General features: G+C 39.2%; 1 protein-coding gene across 1 annotated transcript in view; it reads left to right on the top strand.

Moving 5' to 3' along the window:
- Window positions 1–23890, top strand: part of LOC137500848 (homeobox protein homothorax-like) — a 480185-nt gene that overhangs the window by 56511 nt on the left and 399784 nt on the right. Inside the window, exon 3 of the mRNA XM_068227557.1 lies at window positions 22780–22928. Coding sequence (XP_068083658.1) covers window positions 22780–22928 — 149 coding nt within the window. The remainder of the gene's footprint in view (window positions 1–22779; window positions 22929–23890) is intronic.

Consider the following 23890-nt stretch of genomic DNA (forward strand, 5'->3'; position numbering starts at 1 on the left):
CTTCAAGACCTTCATAGCCGTGCGAATTCAAAGATTAAATGTTTCATAACAGAAAATAATGTCACAGTTGGTGATGAAGAGTCCTATTTCAACTGCATCCTGTAACTCGTAACTTGCTTGAGAGCTCAGTGAGCCAGTGGATTTGTTCCAGGCATGACTGACGAATGTTTGGCTGAGTGGTCATTCCGTTTAAAGGATATCAAATCGTGGTCTCCAGTCCCATGGCTGAATGAGGAGGGGGAGAAAACGAATTAAAAGAAGCAGTTACTCCGCAGATGTATTAGGTATTCTTGGGGAAGGACCATTACATATTAACTTTGTCTAGTCGAGGTCGCAGAATGGTAAACGTTGTCCTAGTCTGCTAGGATATGAAGTAGTGAACTTGTTCTCAGATGTCGCTGATAATTGATTAGCTGACTGCTCGATCAGTTTTAGGATTATCAAATCGTGGTGTTCAGTTTAATGGACGTAAAAGGAGGAGTAAATATAACAAGAAGTTAAACGACTACGAAAAACGACGTTATTGGGTATTCTTGGACTAGGGCTATTAGATATTTTCTTGACCTAAACCTAACACCTTCGGGATCACAGAATGATGAGAGTTGTCGAACAGGAAGACGCCTGTTTGAAGCTTAAGCTTCACAAGTTCAGAGCTTTTGAGAGGGAAAAGACTGCTCTTGTTGCAATATCCTGGCTCAGCACATTGATTACTGGTTAGACTTTGTGAATCCGTGTAAGACGGCGACGGTAAGTTGGTTGGTCAGACACTGCTTTCCTCTGAGTGGCACTGACGAGCGCTGGCCTTCTAACCCCAAGCTGGACAGGGTCATTCCCCACTCAGTCCGGTGATATTTTAAGACGTTCAAATACACCAGCCTCGTATCGGTAGATTTGCTGGCACGTTCAATAACTCTTATGGGACAAAAATCCCACCTCGTCTTTGAAATCCGTTGAGGTAGACAGTAGGATGTAGAACCAATAACTTTATCAGAGTTTAAACATTTTTCGTTATCTTTAAGGCATTGTTCGATCTTCAATAATTTTTTTAAAATTCATTGTGCATTTAAAAACCCTAGCCATCGTTATCAGACAGATTTCTCTCGTATGTGGCTTATAGGACTGTTACCTACTGTTTCCCAAGCTTATTGCTACAACATAACTACTCTCTGAGCCAGAGATTTGAGGTCGCCATCATGTTCCTTGTGAGTTGAAGTGCGTTTCTATGGTAGAATGTTTTGACATTTCAGAGCAATGAAAGTGGGATGGGGTGTGGACTTCACCATCACATAGGCACAAATTGGGGTTGGGTGTGTGTGATTCCCGTTATAGAAATGTACTGATGATGCAAATAAGGTGTGTGTTTGTGTTCATGTGTGAAGTAAATACTTGTAACTTACTTGTGTTGTGAAACAACAAGACTTCATTCGGTAACTTGTTCGTTTAACAAGTTTCTTTATGCAAACAGTCTCCACCTAATCGCGATGAAAGTCCATTGCATACGTTCTTGCATTCCAATCCGGTATTGCGAGCTCGCTTACAATCTTTTCCACTCTGAGAGAATATGTGTCCTTCCCGCCCCAATCCACCTTGATCAATCACCACAGTCTGTGGCAGTGTGTGCATGAGCATTAAAGGACCTTTTCATGTCTCTGCAGCCCACCCTGTATAGAAAATGTAATAAATAACTTAAGAAATAGTCGCCTCGTAAAGAACCAGTTACTTGTACCCTTTTACAGATAGACATCGCAACCAAGCATTTGTTTAGCGTTGGAGCAATGTAATTAGTTTACCTTAGATAATGTAATTAGTGATACGTGTTGCTGCCGCACAGATGGTGCTGCGGACAATTGTTCATCAGAGCGATACGCTTTTCTCCGCATAATATTTCTTTATGTTAAAGAGTGGATTTAAAGTCGTACTGACACAGACAGGCATTTTGGTGACGAAAGTATAGGAAAGGGCTACGACTAGGAAATGTACATCTCCTGAATACAAGCCAACAAGCTATATGGCCCGAACCGCACAGTGAACACAGTGGAAGTAAAATATTTTTTGACATCGTGTATTTACGAGGTAATACCTCCCCTAATGCGTTTTGTTCTCAGAAGTTATAACCCTTAGGTACATTATATAGCACATGTTTATCACAATTAAAGTCCGGCTGGCCTTTGGTCACAAGGGTCCCGGGTTCGATTCCCGGCAGGGTCGGGAATTTTAACCGTCGTTGGTAAATTTCCCTGGCACTGGGGCTGGGTGTGTGTGTGTCGTCTTCATCATCATTTCATCCTCATCGCGACGCGTAGGTCGCCTACGGGCGTCAAATCAAAAGACCTGAACCTGGCGAGCCGAACATGTCCTCGGACACTCCCGGCACTAAAAGCCATACGCCATTTCATTTCATTTTCATCACAATTAAATTTAAGATGAATTGTGAACCACCGCATACTTAATATGTGCTTCGGTATAAAAGAATTGTGTTACACTTATCCAGTAGTTGGCTGTTCTGCAGACTAACAGGAGCATACTGTATGTAGATTGCTGTATTTAACTAAAAATTTGTATTAAAACTTATTTGAGCAAGAACAAAGCTTGAGTGTCGTGTATATATTTATGATGTTAAAGGTGTTTGACGTAATTTTCTCCCAACTCTTGCAGAGTATCCAAAAAACAATTCGTTATGTATTTAAGAAAGGAGAAATGAAGAATACGAGTAAGAACCGAACAGGAGTCGATGATTAGGCTTCGTGTTCATTGATTTCGAGGTAAGAAGCGTAGGCGAAAATGTTACAGTTGTAATAATAATAATAATAATAATAATAATAATAATAATAATAATATAGCATAGCATAGTCACCTCCGTACAGGCCATGAAGGCCCATGGAGGAGTGGAAGGTAAAGGCTTCCACCATTGTTAACCTTGGCACATGATGGGGTAGAGTGCTTAGCTCTATGCCTGGCCGCCTTTGCCCCCAGGAATTAACCTGGTACTCATTTTTGGTGTAGGCTGAGTGAACCTCAGGGCCATATGCACCTCCGGAAGTGGAAATATTGTTTCTTAAATTTTACGACTTCCTGACGGGGATTCGAACCCACGTCCTTCCGGGCGAACCGAGCACGCCTTTACCGCCTCGGCCAGGCAGCCCCTCATAATAATAATAATAATAATAATAATAATAATAATAATAATAATAATAATAATAACAGTTTTGGTTTCACCTCCCTCTAACTACTTTTTTTACAGTTTTCTGAGACGCCGATTGCCGGAATTTTGTCCCGCGGGAGTTCATTTACGACAAGGGGCTGACGTATTTGAGCACCTTCAAATTCCACCGGACTGAATCAGGATCGAACCTGCCAACTTGGGCTCAGAAAGCCAGCGCCTTAACCGTCTGAGCCTCTCAGCCCTGCAATAATAATTGTAAACACAAGTCTACGAAGAAGCTTTGTTCATTCACAGAGATTTTTGCCGTCGGGCCTGTGTGCATTATAATGTCATCATACTTCTTTATGTTTGAAAAGTTACTGTTAAGAATGTTGACGTTGAAACTTTTGAAATGTTCAGTCCATGAGGGCGCATGGCTTCTTTGAGATGGGACCATCAGGCTTTTGAAATGTGGTCTTACAGAGTAATGTTGAGTGCGAATACGATACAGTAGATCAGACCGCGAATCGCAAAGATCGAGATACTGCCATGACTTGGTGAGAAGAGAGCTCAACATTTTGAGATATCATATAATCTGTCCAGGATTTATGATCTTGAGAGACTCCTTAAGTTAAAGAAAGCAAGTAAGAGGCCTTATATTTGAAAATCAGATCAGAGAATGCGTAGGGAGAGGTGATGTTCACCTTTTAGAGGCGAAGTTCAACTACACTGGGTTCCACGTGGAGTCTGTCATTTAGGCCTACAGGGCAAACATGCTATTGGTCGAGAGTCGTCATCTATTGGTCGATAGGCGAGCCATCATCAGACATCCATGTATCTGCTATTAGTAGACAGTCGAACCGATGTTTGCTTCTGTTTAACATTTGAGTCGCCGATCGTTAACTAGGAAATTACGAAAACTATAATCAGCCTCTTTTAACACTAGCGAGAGGAGGAAAATGAAATACGGGTATCACTGAAAGAAAGGGAAGGGCCAGGAAGGACGTGAAAATAACAGACTCTTTAGGTCTCTAATACCCAAATACCTTCGGGGACGGTAGTGTAAATTAATTTACCTTGGGGTTTGGATAGATAAAACGAAAAAGCAAATATGCTGGCACAAGTAAGTAGGAGCGATAACAGACTTACCTAACGACTCCGTGGTCACCAATTTACTCTCCCTAGTTGAAAACCTCTCGAAGTTTCTCTTTTAGTCGTCAATTGCAACGCAAATGGGGGGATGCACACTACGCCGTCACCAAGAGGAGTGGGCGGGGGCGGGGATAGAACACATGGGCTGCAATATTGGTATTAAGAATTTTTTTTTTTTTTTTGCTAGGGGCTTTATGTCGCACCGACACAGATAGGTCTTTTGGCGACGATGGGATAGGAAAGGCCTAGGAGTTGGAAGGAAGCGGCCGTGGGCTTAATTAAGGTACAGCCCCAGCATTTGCCTGGTGTGAAAAATTAAGAATTTTAAAGAGATAACATGATATAGGGGTGCGTTTAGGCTGCATCAGATAAGTCTAGAAGACAACAACAGCGACAACTCATCGGTCTCTTTAGCACAAAGGCGGATGATTATGAATAATTAACTGATAGTATTAGTTAACACCATATCGTTGTTCACTGCGTAAGTGTAATTTTTAATTACACAGGAGGGCAGGGCGGAGAAAAGACGGCGTCATAGTGGTTAGGGAAGTCTTTAAAATATGAACGTTGAAGGACTGGTTCTAGACGGCAGCTTCGAAGTAGAGAGAGACGGACAAAACGAGGCTCTCATGAAATTGTAGTTTCAAGTTTTGCCGATGGATAGCAGCATTAGTAAGGAAACCAGAAGTTGTATGACGTAACGACGAAGGCTGCCGGCTGGCTTGTCTGGCGGGGCAGGCCTACCCAGTGGGAGGAGTTTGAAAATGTGGGGCAGATGGATGGGTTATTATCCTATAAAAGATATTACAATATCATTATTTTTCTCCATTCCTGTCGTATTTATAACATGGCGTTTTAGAAACAATGGAGGCGAAAAGGATCGTCACATTGGATGACATCTCAAGGCTCACGTATCTTACTTTAGAATTGCATCCAATTCATTTTTCTATTGTATTAAGTATTCGGTGGAGATGTTAAATACATTTATGGCATCATTATCCGAAATTTATGAGACCTTGTTTTCTACAAAATCGAAACTTTTTTACTTCGGCTTTGCTCAGTACTCCTTTAACCTCGGACGTAAGGACTCAAAAGAGCGTATTGCTATTGTACTATACTATGGAAAGTGACTTAGCATTTTCTTGCTCTCTGTACTAGCGGACACAGGTTCAACTCCATCTGTTAATATAATTCCTTCAGCACTAGGCCTATACCGCAGTCCAAAGTATGAATGAGGAAAGGGAAGGAATTATTCTTTCTACCGCCTTTACTGTAATTTCTCACTCTCTTAGAGAAATTTCAACGTTGCTAGGGGGTGTGTCCTATATTAATTTCGTTCGAATATTACTAGCCCCGTTGTAGCTTTTGTAAGGCAGACCCTACGATTTAGGTGGGTGGCATCTGCCGGGTAGGAGAAACTGCGTGTTATTGTGGTGGAGGACAGTGTTGCGTGGTGTATGAGTTGGAGGGTTGTTGGAGATAGCACGAACCCTCAGTCCCCATGCCAGTGTAAATTAAAATCCACGACTAGGTCGGGAATCGAACCCGAGGTGTTGATTGTACATGTATCCTCCAAATCATTTCTGTTCCCCGTGAGGTGCTGATCGCCCAATGAGTGAAGAAGAATTAGAATGACAAGACAACGTTCAAACCCCCGAAGAATGAATCGATCGGAAATAGAGATGAGCTGTAAGAGGTGAAAAAAATGCTGCGGTAAGCCTGAGGCCTCGCTAACTTAATACTGTCGGACCTATAAAGAAATTAGGTGACCAAAGTAGATCAGACAGACAAATTTGGAAGGAGCATGGCGTAGATGAGCGGAAGACTTCTTACAAATGTTTTATAAACTGCAAACTCCTTGAGATGTGATCATTTACATACATCATGTAATAAAGGATGATTGATAGGAAAGAAAGGACTTAACTGTTAAATTAAGGTCAAATCTACTGCGCAAATGCACATAAGTATGTGTATGCTTGATTTATCACCTGGCGGTATTATCAATAGATTATGTCCTGTACAATGTAATTTAGATGCTATATTTTTAAATATAGAAAATGGTAGGATGAAGACGTTGGTTATTTTTCAGCAAATCGTAGGATCTGGGGTGTACTGACTTATATACCTTAACGTAGCTCTTTTTGTCTGTGTTAAATAGGAATGAGACTCCCCAGAAATTTGGTAGCTCAGTGTTTGACAGTTGGGATGATCAGACACATCTATTAAAGAGAAATGACCATGTTAATTATCTACTTAGTTAATATTATGAAAGTGAGGGATTCTGTGGAAGGAAAATACGTGAAAGTGATTCTATGGAAATAGAATACACAGACTTTTTGCCACATTGGCCACATTTTATGGAATGGATTTCCTCTTTCTTCACTTAATCTGTCTGTGCAGTGAATACCGAAGAAATTACGGAATGACAAAGTTCTAGTTTTAAGTTAATGCTTCTCCCGATACTACCACATCACTGACCTGAAGAGAAGATTTTGCTTCCCTTATGCAAAATTCAGGTTATTACTAGAATTTCTAGACATAACTATATTTTCGGAATATTAGGCTAATCGGTATGATGTACCCTGAACTTATAAATGATTACCTGTGGCAGAAGTATTATGGTTTGAAGTTCATTTACTTTAACCTTATCAAATCTCAGGTGCTGATAATACCGTATTTTCCCTCTTAAATCAATAAATAACTTATCACCACTTTCATCAACCCTCAAAAGAGATATCCCAAATATGATGATGATGATGATGATGATGATAATTATTATTATTATTATTTTAAGGGTCGTAGCATAGGACATTTGGGCATAAAACGACATTGTCTCTTTCATACTACAGAAGTTCGTTCCACATCTCAGGCAAACTGAAGTTGTATTTCCCCTTGAAAACAAGAAATACCATCTTCATCTCCAAACTAACGAAAGTGTCATACTAGCGAATCTGCAGTTCTTTCTATTATTGGTTTTTATGTCCCATTAACTGCTATTACGGTCCTCGGAGAGGCCGAGGTCGCGGAATTTCGTCCCTCAGGAGTTTTTTACGTGCCACTAAATCTGCCGACATGAGGTTGGCATATTTGATCACCATCAAATACCACCGGACTGAGCCAGGATCGACAGCGCTGTACCGTCCCAGCTACTCAGCCCGGCAGCTGCAGTTCTGCAGTTAGGTGTAGATTTTACTTAGTATAATGATCTACCCTTTGGCAAAGTCTCATGTCTGCAGCTCGTTCTGTATGGCCTACACATAAAACCAACCTTAAAAATAAAAATAAAATGGATTTTACATGGGCAAGATTTTACTTTGTGTAGTAATGATCTACCTACTGGCAAAGTCTCTTATCTGCAGCTCGTTCTGTATGGCCAACACAACCGTAAAAATATAAAAAAATGATTTTACAAGAGCAGTCACAACTTGTTTCAGCTTTCTGGATAAATTGACGATTTTCCATTCTCGTTAATTTGCCATAGGGGGTCGATACGATATAGTTCGTATTGAATTGTTGTGCGACTTTCCACTGTGAATTATTTCAAATCTGTAGATAATCGCGTATGCCTATGGCAACTGATCATTTGTCTCAACTTCTTGTCAAATGACTGAACTCGTAAGGTACATTAACCTCATGATCCACCCCACTCTGGCACACGGCAAGTTCAGAAGCTCAAGTAGATACAAACGTACACTTTTTATATTCATAGAGGGCCCGAAACGTAGCTTGTCACACTGATTTTATGTGACCAAATTTATATTCATCTTACGGAGAAGAGATTCCCTTTGTGGGCAGCCACTATTCCCCCATGATGATGGAAACAGAATACATGGTAAGCCACAAGACGATTCATGCTGCTTACGAATTACTCAAAGGGTTTTTAATATGAATTTTATAGAAACAACTGAAACCATGTTCCCAGCATTATTCTAGGATACGTAATCCTATGTCTGAATAACATTAGACTAGTCCAGTATTGCTTCAAAAAAATCGATATATACTGTATATATCTTCATCGTTGACTGCAGTTGTCCTGGATAGGTAAAATTTCCTGCTAAAACTAAGAAAAATCAATTGAAATTCCAATATAACTTCCTACTTTGTTCTTACATTGGATAATTGTTTTCGAGTCTTCCGAGTGGGACCGAGCGCTTTGATGTTTCACGTAAGATTTGGTTTATCAAGCAATTTAATTGTATTTTCCAGTGTTTTTTAGTTGTTTAAACATGCACGAACCCATACGATTATCAGTGGTATTGGGAAAGAGAATTGCTAGGACTGAAAAGGAAACGACCGTGATCTTATCGAAGATGTTCAGCCGCCTGCCAAAATAGGACTACAGACGATGGGGTTCGAACGTAGGAGTTTTCCGATTTCAAGCTTAGGCTTATAGCTACGTGGTTTGTACCTCATAACCAGCCCGCTTGAATGTTTCTATTCATGTATGTAGTAAGTTCCAATTATTCAAAATCGAGGAATTATCTGGAGTAATTTTGCAACAGACTGTGATGTAAAAATAAGAGGTTACTACTCTTGATTTTCTTGTGTAAGGCATTGTAACATCGCAACAAAAATGCACCGGGGGGTTAGAGAATTTTGATTTATTTTGCAAAAGTGATTACAGTAGCATTCCCCTTGAGAAAAACAAAATTACCAGCTAGCATATACATTTGTAAGAAAAAGAGACTCGTTAGTGGATGGAGAAAAGATGGGAAGCACTTGATCTAGAATCTCGAAGAATGAACATTGCCAGAACTTTTTATTCACAAAATTGTAATGACTTCAGAAAGTGATTATCCGTGTCAGTTTACTTCTCCGATCTGTACATTGGTTTGACTTTTGAACTGACCTGTAGAATATCACATGGCCATTCCCTGTCTATACTTCAGTATTAGTTTCTACAGTAACTTATACTTTTATTTTTACAATTTGCTTTACGTCGCACCGACACGGCGACGATAGGGCATGAAACAGCTAGGAGTAGGACGGAAGCGATCGTGGCCTTAATTAAGGTAACTTTCCTTGGTGTCAAAATGGGGAACCACGGAAAACCATCTTCAGGGCTGCCGACAGTGGGGTTCGAATCCATTATCTCCCAAATGCAGGCTTACAGGTACGTATCTCAAACCTCGCAGCCACTTGTACATTATACTGTTATGTAACTTGTGATGGGCTATATATATTACAGTAAACGATAACATTCTTCTATGGCGATCTTGTCACATGGGGAGACAAATGGGTTAGGGAAATGTTCTCCCATGTTTTTTCTTACTGAGCACATTTGTTGTGCACGTCACTGAAAAAGGAGAGAGACAATAACGGAAGAGGGTTACTGCTAAGAAGAGAAAGAAAGGTTGATTTACGTTGTTGAGGCAGGTCGAGGCCTAGAGCAAGAGAGGGTTTTGAACTTGGCGTTGAATAAGGGGGCGGGTAAGAAGAGAGTGAGAGAGACAGGACTGGAGATGAAGAATGACCATACTCGAATGTCGGGCACTGGGTAAATACTTACTGCAATGCTGAACAAGGAAGTGAAAGAGAGACGAGGCTTTGTCTTTAGAATTATTAAAATAACCTTCACATGACAGAGGGTGTGATAGTGGAGTGACATAATAAATGACTTCTCACTAAGGTGACCTGGTTCGAATCCCTATTAATGCGTGTGGGATTTTTGAAGTGAACATTTACGTTTATGTGGTTCCAATTCCAGGCGTTTGCAGCCATAGTTACGATTTCAGCAGCGAAAACTGTAGGCCTGCTTTGTTTCTTTACAATTCTAGGTCTTCTGCTTTCATCTTCCTCCGCTGCTTTTCCCCCAACCTGGTGGGATTGTGGGTGCAAACTATATTGCAAATAAGGATGTGGTTCAGTTTTTACGCCCGGATGCGCTTTCTGTTGTCAAACCTACATGGTTGTTGGTAGTGTGATGTGTTTTGAGACAAACGCCTAGTCCCCGAGTCAGAGGAATTTACCAGATGCTGCTAAAATCCCCAGTTCGGTCGGGAATCGAATCCGGGGCCCTGTGAACCGAAAGCTACGACGCTGATCATTCAGTCAAGGGGCTGGACTGCGTTGTGTCTTCACTCGGTAAATTAATTTAACTAGATCTACTCTTCTACTCGACACTAGATCTTGTGTTAATACCGTTAGCGTTTTAAGACATTGTTCATAAGTTTATTGTCTCACTTATAAAACAGTCTCCCTTATTTTGACAGAACAATGTTAAAATTCACCACACTCCCATTTATTCTATTGAAACCTCAAACTTGTTTACAAGAGTCATTTCTGAGTTAAAAGTAGTCAGTTCATAAAAAGATGTAGGCCTATAGAGTGCCCTGGTGCATCACCACGGAGATTCAGTGTAATTCAGTCCTTGCCTTGGAGATAAACAACTAATTCAACGCCAGAATTACCGAATACGATTCTCTTAGATGCCCACTGTCTTATCAATAACCTGTCGATAGAGTTGGAAGTTGAATTTCCAGTTAATCCCTTTATTTCTTAATCATTTGTTATCCTATGTTATTCCTTATGATACACTGAGTTGTATATTTGTAGAGCAATCATTGGCCCTAATGACCACTGATTTGTGATTCACTAAATTGCCTTGGCCATGCAGGTAGCGTGGATCATTCCTCATGGTTACGCTTTGTATAGATATTTCTTCTCAGATTTCTCCCCTGTTGTCAGTCGATGCTTTGCACTTTCAGGTGCTTCTAATGCCAGTTGTAATAATTTCATCTGTGAAATGTATTTTGTTTTATTGTTTGTTAAGAGGCACGCATCTGGTAGTAAATATCACTCCATCATCTACACTGTGGATTGAAAATTCGGAAACTCGTTGTATGACAATCCATATGTTTGTCTACCTATCTGCCTGGGATTTTTACAACAAAATAAATGTAAGAAATAATTTCCATTATTGTAGGTCCTCCAGTAGTTTGTTGATTGCATACTCTGTGCATCGCTGTCAGTGTTCTGGTCTCTCGTATTATGTCCCGTAATGCACCTCCGTTGATTTACTAAGCAGTGTCTTGTAAAATGTAGGTGTTTTTGCGACGGGAGTGAAGTTGATGACAACTCGGGATATATGACTCTACATACCACAAGAGAGTGACTTTAATAATGAGTTATAGGCTACATCCCGCACGCGACCCCCCCCCCCCCCCTCTCCTCTTCAAATACCACGACACTTGTCCCAGTGCACGAAACAATTGGAACTGTAAAACTCTCTCAATAGGGGCAGGTGCCTCATTATTAGATGGCTTACACATCGCGCAATACCTTTTGAATCCAATTTCTTATATTTACATCATTACATTGATTCTCCGGAAGTACGGATCCTTGGTTGAAAGTCCAGCGTAGTGGCCTTCGGTTCAGATGGCCCTGGGTTCGATTCCCGGTTGGGTCGGTGATTTTCACTCCCTATGGTTAATTCCTCTAGCTCGGCGTCTGAGTGTTTGTGTTCGACTTAATACATTTCTATTCATATATACAATAATAACCAGAGATATAAACAATAGTGAATTGGTCTAAATTCCTCCACGTGGGAGTGGCGTCAGGAAGGGAATTTGGTCGTAAATCTGGGCCAAATCCGCAGACTTACTTACCCAAATAAATTGGAAAAATGTCTAGGAAGGAGAAGGTGAAGAAAACATTATTAAACTGTAAGAGACCGCGAATTAACACCTGTACAATAATAAATTTTTGTTCTCGCCTTATTCTAATTAGTTCTATGACCTACAAGAACATTATTATTATTACTATTACTATTATTCCCGGCTCCATGGCGAAAAGATTAACATATTTGCTTTTGTCCATGGAGGCGTGTGTTCGATTCCCGGTCTTCTCGTGGTTTAAACTTTCAGTAATTAATTCCACGAGCTTGGGGGCGGGATATTTGTTCCGTCTTCACCATTAGAATTCATCGTGCTAGAACCCCATCATCCTCACAGATTGCCTAATGTATATGGCGTTAACTCGTAAGCTCTGCACCAAGCCTCTTCGGAGGCCATATGCCATTATTATTATTATTATTATTATTATTATTATTATTATTATTATTATTATTATTATTATTATTATTGCGTTTTGAATAGTGCCACTGAAATTTATTCAAGAACTCGAAGATGCATGTTCGTGTTAAATTAATATCTATTACCAGCATTTTTGTTATTGCCCGGTGAGAACTGGAAACTTCCTGCGTTAAAGTTCTAAATAACTAGACTAAGGTATAGTTTTGATTGCATATTAGAGCATCTTACACCAGTGCAGGAATAATTTGCCTGATGAATATTTTCGTGTTTATTATAAGGTGTACTTCCTGCTCATTTGCTGTCTTTTATTTCAAGATTAAAATTGGTAAAGTATTTAAGTATTACACATGCTGTCTGTTGCTCCTTCTCCATCCTTCCATACTCATTACAGCCAAGGGCTTGAGTAAGTTCGTTTCCTATGTGGGCTAATCTGTACTAGGCTTATAGGGATGAGCGTTGATCGTGATTCCAAACATAATATGACGCTAGAAGTGACTTGTTTATCTCAAAGAGGAATACATTATTTCCAGAGACAAATTATCTACTGCCTGGTTGTGCTGAACGTTTTGTTAATTCAAACAAAAATTATGTGCCGGTACCGGACATAGTTGTAACGAAATTGTTTTCCCATGTGATCATAAACGTAAATGTGCTTTTTCTGCTTATCCAATAACGGGTAAAGTTGTCAGCATCTGCCTTTTGCTCTAGGGAAATTTCTCCAGTGGCATAGATCCTTCCAGTTTCCAGTCTATCAGGAGGCTGAGTAACCTGGAGCCACTGTAAGGTTCGAATCTGAATAAATTAAATTATCAGTCATTTGCATTGACACGAGCCGTGTTCATTCAAGTAGCGTGTTCTGAATTCCTGATATCCCTGCTTAAACGTAGTCTGTATGCAAAATAAAAAGACCTTAATGCCAATAACGTATAAAGATTGAAATTGATAATTTCCAGAGTTCTTAACATGTTGAGTGACATGAATAACATCGATATCTGGAATGTATTGCTTGGATTTCGTACATCCTTTCTCCTATGTTCCTTTCTGGAATTCAAGTTTAACAAAGTTTTCATATCCTTCTTTAGGGTGGTGTTCTATTCGTGCGTTAAAATCTCTGAAACTCATAATTTGACTTTGTGACCCCGGGGTTTAAAGAGTTATTCTGTTTCTGTCTCGCTCTTGTGGTCCAGACATCAAGCCATGCCCCACCCCTGGGGGCTCCCTAGACGGGCTTTCATTGGTTCCTGACTTTTCTCTCTCTCTCTTTCTCTCTTTCTCTCCCTCTCTACCTCCCCCTCTCAAGACAGGCTGACTCCATACTCCTTTCAGGCCTGGCCAGTCCAGTCCAGTCTGCGGCCAGTCGGTAAATCAAGGCCAGGCATTGTTCAGTTCTAGCGAGGCGAGCTAGTCTTCCTCCAGCTTGTAAACGTTCCAGGTCTCTTCTGCTTCTGCCTCCTATTTGGTTTTCCCTCGGGACTTAGACATTTATACTTCTTATCACTTGCAAGTCAGATCCTTGTAAACCCTCTAATCTGATTATTAACGTCCGAGACAATGTATGCGATATTCTACCATTACTGACGAACGGTCCTAAAGGATTCGAATCTGTCACTATTCTTAGTTCGTTAAGTGTTTGCTCAATTTTGCACAAAACCTGATTATAACTCTTACCTCATCTCTCTCCCAAGCATTTCCCGGAATAACATCGGGCGGATGTTACTAAGCACTTAACAATCCCTGGACCTACATATGCATACACAGACCTGTAGGTATATAGTAACGCCGCTCTCTTCTGTCATATATTTGTATCTAAGATGCAACAGAAAACTCTAAGTGGCTTAATATTCGGCTGGAACGACTATGTGGTTTTGTCCGATTTTAACCCACTAATTACCATGCAAATGATAAACATTGAGTCTTATTTTAAGTCTTCGAAAACCTTTCTCACTCTTAAGCTACTCTTTCTTCCGCCAAAACAACGGAGCTTCCACTCGGACAAATAAACAAAGCTATTGACCAATTATTTTTTAAACACTGAAATTAATTAACCTCTCTTTGATCCATGTGAGAAGTGAGATGACAATTCCCTCGAATACTGAATTAGGAACACATAAAACATATATCTTTCCGTCTGATTATTATTTGTTCATTGTCAGACGATCACTAATCGATGTATATCAAGATCGAATATTGCGAAGGCAATCAGTCACAAACTTATTGCAGTATCGATACTTCTAGAAAATACTGAAAGGTACGGCATTTAAAATTCCTCGTGTAATAATTTTGTTTGTCCTCAAAACTGAACCACTGTGGTCAGAAGAGAATTGTAAAGTTCAAAACATTTCTTAGCTAACAAAGTACGGGTCCCTATAGTACGAAAAACGGAAAAAATTCGGGGCCAGAAAAGTTTGAAATTGCGAATCTTGGATAGCTGTGTCAAACTTAAAAACATATTCGAAATTCGTTCCGGCCTAAATGCAGTTCCGGAAAAAACGGCATAAAATCGCTTGTTTTGTACTCGTTTTAAAAACTCAAATCCTAACTTATTTACATAATTATTTCTGTAATGTGTTCCTTGTGTCAGTACCCTCGGCCGTTTTTTTATTTTTTTTTTATTTTTGAAAAATGTTCACACCGAATATATTTATAAAGGCTAAAGTGAAACTGTGCATTAACTCACATTAGCGCTCGTAGTGGTGCTTAAGTGAAACAATGCATTGACTCATTAGCGCTCGTAGTGGTAGAAAAAGGCAAACGTCTAATCTAATCGAGCGAGTAACGATGATCAAGAAAATGATTGTAATTTGTAGGAATAAATAAAGAATATATTCTCATACTTACTTCTCATACGTAAAATTCGTAGTTCATGTCTCTAGGATGTTTTCGATATTGAGTTGCTTGCCTGAAGGACTAGAACTGTAGATTTCTAATTTTCTACTTATCTGGTACTCTAAAGTATAGTTTTTTCTGTTGCACCTATAACCGTAAATATACCATACCTCAAGAATGACAACACGATCATTGGATTAATTTCCCTGTGTTTGAATGACAAATCCACCCATTCCTTGCGTGCTGCCTCGGATTTTAAAAGCATTCATCCATTAAATTACCGAGGAGAGCTCTTAAAACTGCAATAAGCTACAATGTGCTATGAAACTCGTAATGTGCGGTACTTCCCTGTGAGCTCATGAGAGTTTTACTGATATGCTTCACAAATATCCTCTAACGATCCTCTGTGTTGTTTTTGATTGGCGGACTCCATTAGAGTACAAATTGTTATTGATAGTAAGAAAACAATGACAATGAAAGTGTGCACTTAAACTGAGAATGTAAACTTTTAAGGTGCTTAATAGTATGTTTCGAAAGTATGTAGGTTCACACTGGTCTTTGAAATGCTTCTTGACTGCTTATATTAATGGATTGATCTATGATCGTCATAATTTTTCATATTTTAGTGACAACCACCTGATGGATTGGTTAGCGTTTCTATTGATTTGAGTTTTATTGACCAGTTTATCTACGATTCTTCTTGTAATACGACGATCAGGAACAGAGTATTCTCTACTTCATCACGGCACTACTAGAGATCCAGGTGGGGTTCGTTCAATGACAATGTCATTGTAGCCAGTATTCTAAACTTTTCTGATAGTCTATTCAATTAAGTTTTCCTCACGAGGCTATAGACAAGTCCCTTCTAGATTCATACCGAAGAAAAACTTGTCGGTGGCTTCTCACCAAAGCACTCGGGGTTCGAATCCTGGCGAATTCCTGTGATTTTGTTTACATCCCTATGGTTTGAATTCGCCGTAAAACTGGAATTTCGTTGCTGTTACGTCAAGCTATAAGCTTTGTTTTTGAAAAGCATATTCATGATCAGGAATCGAACCTTAGATCAGCCAGCTAATAATCATGTCACCGGGCGAGTTGGCCGTGCGGTTAGGAGCGCGCAGCAGTGAGCTCGCATCCGGGAGATAGTGGTTCGAACCCCACTGTTGGCAGCCCGGAAGATGGCTTTCCGTGGTTTCCCATTTTCACACGAGGCGAAGGCTGGGGATGTACCTTGATTAAGGTCTCGGTCGCTTCCTTCCCATTCCTAGGCCTCTCCTATCCCATCGTCGCCATAAGACCTATCTGTGTCGGTGCGACGTAAAGCAAATAACAAAAAATTAATAAAAAATCAAAGTCAGCTCTTCGTTTAGGCTTAACAATTTAGTCTTACACTTACAAATGTGTTTCTAGAGGATTTCACTGAATTAATTTTGCGAACGATGTGCAGAGTATAGACGTATATTCTGTTCAGTGCCTGGTTTACAAATAGGGCCTATACCCACACTGAAGAAAAAGATATAAGACATAATGGTTATAATTATCTCATTAAGTTTACTATTCCTTGGAATTGTAGTCGCACCCTCTCTATATACTTTTATGAGTTTGTTCTCGTAAGACGCTTGCAGGAACCCTAACTTCTCGTACTGAAGAAGGACGGTTTACAGCCTTCCTAAATGAATTGGGTGTTAAAGTGTGTGGTGGAGGTCCCAATTCACCGTTCGTTTTAAGAGGTAATCTTGGTGGCGGAGACACCCGGGAGATGGGCTATGATGGAAAACTCACGTAGAACACATCAGCAGTACTAGGCTGGGGAATGGGAGACAGAGAGAGAGTGAGTGAGGTTTAACAGCCAACAGGAGGGTTGCGCAGACTCGTTTTCTGCATGATGGCATCGAGACTAGCAGTAGTACCGTATTAAGGTTGATGGGTCGAGGATAGGTACACATGCGTGTTTCTCATGTTGTCACATGTCTTGACTGAAAGGAATAGAAGGGGAAAGGGTTTCCTAAAATACACTCCGGTCTATATTTCTCGTCCTTTATAAGCCTGATGCTAGTTCTTGATTGAATTACTTCGAATCAAAATGTTGTTTCTACCTCACTATTTTAATAGGTAATTTACTTTATCTCAAAATGGACGGAAGAGAAAATAGTTTCATTGGTTTTACCTCAATTTGGCTACAGTTAACGGTTCTCGGCGACACCGAGATGCCAGACTTTTTCCCGCAAGAGTGCTTCTACATGCCAGTAAATTTATCGTATTTGAGTACCTTCAAATACCACCGGACTGAGCTGAGATCGAACTACCAGCTGGGGCCCAGAAGGTCGGCGTTCTACCGTCTGAACTACACAGATTGGCAAAAACATTAAGGATCGAGATTAAGTAGAATTATACAGTTTTCTTCAAGACATTGAATGTTTTCATCTTCAAGTGAGCCTCATGGAAATGAAGCGAGCAAACTTGTAGTTTTCACCGTTACTATCGTGTTCTTAGCTTCGGGATCTCAAGTTTTGCGTAGAACTCGTACCACTAGGATGTAACTTCCCGTTTCAAAAGTCCCGCATATATTGATGGTTATTTTAACCGCAGTCGCCTTAGAGAGTGGCCAGATACAATGCCTTTCGGCTATCATGTCCCATTATGGCAATGATTACATGTTAGTTATGCTCTCATTCTCCCTGAAAAATACCACGAAAACATATCCTTATTATCTATATTTTCGGTTCTGGAACACATGAGAAACTCCTGAATTTGATTAAGCTCAAAAATATGATGGCTATTGTCGGTTTTTATTGTTCGTATTTTTAGGCTTAAGTATTATCAGACTAAGAATACATGAAGAACATTTTCTTATTTACGTAAGTATATTCTAGAACAGTTTTCCCACGATGTACTAAATATATTTCTGAATATTATGAAATTTCCACAATCATGGTGGTATCGACACAGAGTCACTTGATTCAGAAGGAATAATTTGTAGATACTGACAATGTTTTTGAGAATAATTGTACTTATATTGTTATTAGTAATTACACATTTCGACGGTGTAAATTCTTTGTAAGTATCTGTGGAAGATAATGTATATTAAAAGAATTCCTCTTCTCGAAAGGGAGTAGATACTTTATCTAGATACATTTCCAGTTTGAACGTGTTCGTACTTATTTATCCACAAAAATCTTTCAAATGATATAAAAATATTAGAATTGGACCAAGAACATAATGATTACATTTGAGAGAAGGAAGAAATAAATACCATTCTCCTTCTTCCCCAAACCATCTCAGATATTAAACTGTTACTCAATGTTTCTATTATAAAGGGATATAACTAAAGGGTTGATGGTTCATTTCTTGTGGTTAAGATCCCCTCTTAAGATTAGTTTTATCATGTTTTCTGCTGCTTCTTTTTGAAGACCAATTCATTTAACTGTCGGTAATGATGCTAGGGCAATGCTTTTGTTTTAGACACCCCTTGTTTGGGGAGAGAGAGTGCTCGTCCCTTTCTTTGCAGTAGTGAAACGAACAGAGCTTTCCGCCGTTTTCTTCCCATGCCCATTTCCAACTACACCCACTCTTGTTCTGCTGCAAACCACCTTAACAACGTAATCTCGACAACGACCCCATTCGGCCCACTAGGAAAACAGCAATTTGCGAGTGAGGCAGGGGGGTGAGCGCACGAATTGAGAAGAAGTGTAAGCGTAGAGCCGCCTCGGCATGTGGTTAAGGAGGCTGGCTTTGAGAATATTTTTAATAGAATATTGAATGGAGGAGGGTAGGAGAAAGAAGAATTTCTACCGTAATTCGAAAATCAATGTTTGACGTGAGCATTAATTTAATTGTATTGCTGATAAAACTCATTATATTTATGATGCATTCACAATGAATTTGATTTTTTAGTTATAAATCACAATTTCTCTTACGAGAAACTGGTCTAAAATTGTATTTTTTTGACATTTTAAAGAATAAGTTCAAAAGGTACAAAATTAAATAAGTATTGATTGTAAAAGAATAAATATTAAAGCAAACAGATACATAGGTATTTTAGTTGGTTACTTCATGGATGGTTCAAACGTACCCAGAGAAAAAATTCTTTCAGCATGGGAGTATAGGCTACTGTTTTTTTTTTAATTTAAACTATTTGGGCCGCATCCTGCCAATATGTGAGTTGTCGGCTTCCTGAGAATAACATGATAATAAAAAATGTTTATTGTGCGCTCTGTCTGAGGTGTACTCTTGAAGACAACGGATGTTTAGGTCAAAGAATCTATAATGATATTTCAGTACGCTATTCTAACGAATTTACATGGAAACAAGTGCACGTAGGGAGAATAAAATGGAAAATTTAAAACGAAAGTGATAAAATAATGGCGATAGACAGCTGTGATTGTTTGAAATCTTACAAGGGATTGGTCACTAATTCATGAGCCAATTAGTTATTCACAATGTGATTCATTTATTTTCTTTATCAGAAATTTTACTGTACTTATTCGTTTGCCATTTGGCAGAGAAAAGCTCAAACATCGAAATTGGCATGCAACAGTGTTAACGGTGTCAAATCAAAATGCCTGCACACAATAGCTGAGTCCATACATTTATTATTTTATCAATGCACTTTACTTTCTTCTTAAGTACCTTTCATTTTACAACTATAATTGGTTCGGTGGAGTATAAAATGAGTTGCGTGATGATGCTAAGGTAACTAATTGAAATGACTTGTTACCAAGAGAATCAATTAAGTTTATTCCTCGTTGATGTGCCAGTCTAATGCTCCAAACAAACTGGTCAAGAAGAGAACCTCTCTCTAATAGCGAGAAGAAGAAAATTTCTCTCTTTTTTTATTACTCGTTTTCTTCCCACCATATATCATAGGGGGCTCCTTTCGAAATAAATTGCGAGTTAAAAAGCAATAAATTTCCCTCCGTGTCGTCACAAATTGTTACCGTGCTTTTTGAGTATAGTGATTATGGATTTATGGTGTAGCTTGTCCATCTATTGATTACAGGGTTTTTACAACCCACTTCTATTTCTTTTGGAACTGCAAGTTTGTAGTAACATTTTTACGGACACTCTTCTAAGCTTCTAACAGTGCGTCCTTCAATATTTAAAATGTTTTAATGTAGCTATCATCATCAGAGGCATTCGTTGGCAGGTGACTTTAACGATTGTCTTCCGAGTGCATCAATGTTGCCGATTATGGGTTCTTTCATGGCTGAAGAGACCAATTCCAGAATCACAAACTCCGACGCAATGCTAGCACATGGAATCTATCAAAGGTCATTGTTGTTGTTGTTGTTGTTGTTGTTGTATAGTTTCAACTTTTAGTCAGTTCTCTGATTTTCTCGTCTTGTACGAGCTCTATTATCTGACTCATGATTCGCCGCTGTCGGTATTTCTGAGGTATTCTTGAGCAACATTAATAGTCTATAGTTGTTGTTAATCACGAGCAAGCACTGGCCTTGCAAATTTCTTCCAAGTTTTCCCCTTTTGGCTCTATCTTTTCAAAATATTCATTTGATTTTTAAGTTTATGGGTACTTTTTTTTTTTTTGTGTTTGTGGGCTGTAACTGTACAGCGTATACCACATTTTACTGCCATACACCTGTTTAATGTTCGACATCTCTGTTTAATGAGATCAGTAATGGGTAATCAATTATTTTCATGAACTGTTTTATTTAGCACCTTTCTATTCTTACATGAACTGTAGAGCCCTTATAATGGAGTACTTCCATTTGCCGAATATTTCATTGTATTGTTTAAGGACCTTGACGGAAAATCTGGTCTTAGCCGATGCTAGTTTTCTGTAAGAGCAAGCAGAACATCGGAACCACTGGTTTGCTCCTTGGTAACCCTATTTCCTTGCAAAATATTCTTTGTCCAGTTCCTGCAACCGCAATATCAAAAATAAAATGAAAATATTCTTATGTTTATCCTATTTTACGCGCAGATCGTGAATAGGAAAGTCTACCTCTAAAGCACGTATTGATTCTCTGTGTTCTTTCTCTACAAAAAGTCTTTGGTAAAATATTCTTGTATTGCTCTTTCGTCCTCTGAATTTGAAGGCATTTTGGAGATGATCTTAGAGTGCAGCATATATATTGGTCACATAATAGACTATCTCTCAGGAAAGGATTTGTTGTATTTATACCCATGTTTGAAGTTAAGTTTTTTCTTGCTAGTTGCTTTACGTCGCACCGATACAGATAGGTCTTATGGCGACGATGGGATAGCACCGACACAGATAGGTCTTATGGCGACGATAGGATAGGAAAGGCCTAGGAGTTGGAAGCGTCCACGGAAAACTATCTTCAGGGCTGCCGACAGTGGGATTCGAACCCACTTGTCTTCCGGATGCAAGCTCACAGCTGCGGGACCCTGACGGCACGGCCAACTTGCCCGGTAGATAAGCATTTAACAAATAAAATATGCACTGTTGATTTATAAATAACTACAGGAAAAATACGTTTCTTTAACAAATCGTTCTTTCCCTAAGTTATCTCTCTCCCTTTATTTCTGTCTTCGCTAATGTGTTTCAGATTGAAAGTTTTCTGTTCCATTTCTATGACTAAATGGCTTCTTGTCTACTACATCCCTGTAAATCGTGAAGTCATTAGTTTAATGTACAAGCTTTGATATTCCTCCTCCTTTTGTATTTTAGTATAACCTTGCGGTAATGAACAATGTGATCTAACTGCCTCACCTTAGATATTTTTACAAATCTGATAATAATCTCTTTGCGGATATTGCTTTTTTTCTTAGCCGACCGTGTTATTAAAAAAAATGTTATTCCCTCTCTGAATTGTTGATTTGTACGTACGTTATTGAGAACTGGGTTTTAAGGAGGTCAGATACCTCAAATAGTAATCTCACTGGAACGAGCAAGACTAACGTGATCTCATAGTGAAACGTGAACACTCATACTGAATTCAATAACATCATATTTTCTTTGCAGTCTTGCATGAGAAAGCATTACTGGATCAATTTAGTAGTAATTGCATCCCACAACGAATGGTCCACAAACTACAGTTTTTAATGGGTTTAATGAGCTAAGCAATATTTTTTCATATAGGCCTACTTATCTCTGTGTGTATTGTGTAACAGTAGTTAGTGATTATGTTAACAGCTGTCAGCATTGTTTCTGATCGGAAACAATAGAAACAATGAGACCAAGAGGAAGGTAAATACTTACTCGTTTTGAAAATAATATTCCTATATGATGCACTCATCGTATTTCGATACTTCAGGATACTAAACATCTGGTATCAACAATAATTTTTAATGGTCATAGCATTCTCCTTGTTGAGACGTCTAGTATTCTTTTGAGATACAGGCAGCTAGTTATACTTATGTTTAATTTTTTTTTTCTACAAGTTGTTTTACGTTACATCGACACAGGTCTCATGGTGACGATGGGACAGGAAAGTGCTGGGAGAGGGAAGGAAGCGGTCCAGCATTTCCCGGGTACGAAAATGGGAAACTATGGAAAACCAACTTCAGGGCTGCCGACAATGGGGTTCAATCTCCCGAATGCAAGCTCACGGCTGCGCGCCCCTAACCGCACGGTCAACTCGCTCGGTTCCTTTGAAAGTATTCATGCCTTATTTCTGTGTGTACCTGTACATGTTGTTCCAGTTCTGAACAGACGTACTTTTTTCTTCTTCCAGGCAAATGGTGCCCTAGGCGGGACTGGCAGTCTCCGGCTGACGCGCGGGCAGCGAACGACGCCCGGCGGGGAGTTCTCTACTCGTCCGTGTTCCTTGGCAGCCCCGGTGAGTACAATGGTACGTCACTGTCTTCATTCTAAGCATGCGCGGTAGCTGCCTGCATGTTTAGCTTCTTCAATGAGCTACGAAGTTTCCTCCAAATACTGTATGTAAACGGATTAGATTAAGGTTCAAATTCAGGGATACGGTGGTGTCTTCACTGTATTCTGGAAATCTACTGTATGTTCTGATAATCAGAGTTCGAATTTATAAATTTAGCTACCAGAAATTATTTGTATAATTGACTTAAGGTATGCTTGAAGAAGTATTTGTTGTTGATAGTGTCATTCAGAAAGAATAGGAGATAGAGAACGCTCATTAACTGTAATATTTTAGTTGAATGATTTATCTCTCGATTAAGTCAATTTTGTGGACGTTGAATATTGAAAGTAAAGGGAGAAATTAGTTAAGATTAGCCTATATCTGCATGCTCGTGGGATGTAATGAGAGGATAGTCTTCTGTTTGTTTTAAGTGAAGGTACAATATTGTTAAAAGGCGTTCTCTGCAACTGAGTTACCGTAATTTTATCTGCATTCAGAATATTCATATTTAGCTAGTTCTGAGATATTTCTGCAATGATGATAGGAATTACCTTAGTTAATTTTTTCGACTAAATCAATTCTCAGCAATGAGTAATGATAAGTCACCTTCAAAATAATGTCTAGAAGTGTTCATGGACATGATATTTGGTACAGTCTAACGTTGACCTTTTTTTTTTTTGCTTGTTTTCTTCAAGGAGTGTGCTTATATGTAAAGTAATTGGTAATATCTTTGCCGAGTAGGACTTGTTTCTTTTAATTACTGTAAATTTTACTAAATTCATATTTAGCCATCAATACTTTATTCTTATTGTACTTACTTATGGGTATCGATAGCAAAGATTTGTTGCAAATTACATTAGAATTCCTGATGAGAATGTTAGTTGTTTTCCAGGTTTATACACGCTGCTTTGAGCATCGGGAACTTAGATTTTTCCATG

Source organism: Anabrus simplex, chromosome 1, assembly GCF_040414725.1.
Source record: "Anabrus simplex isolate iqAnaSimp1 chromosome 1, ASM4041472v1, whole genome shotgun sequence".
Taxonomy (NCBI): Eukaryota; Metazoa; Arthropoda; class Insecta; order Orthoptera; family Tettigoniidae; genus Anabrus; species Anabrus simplex.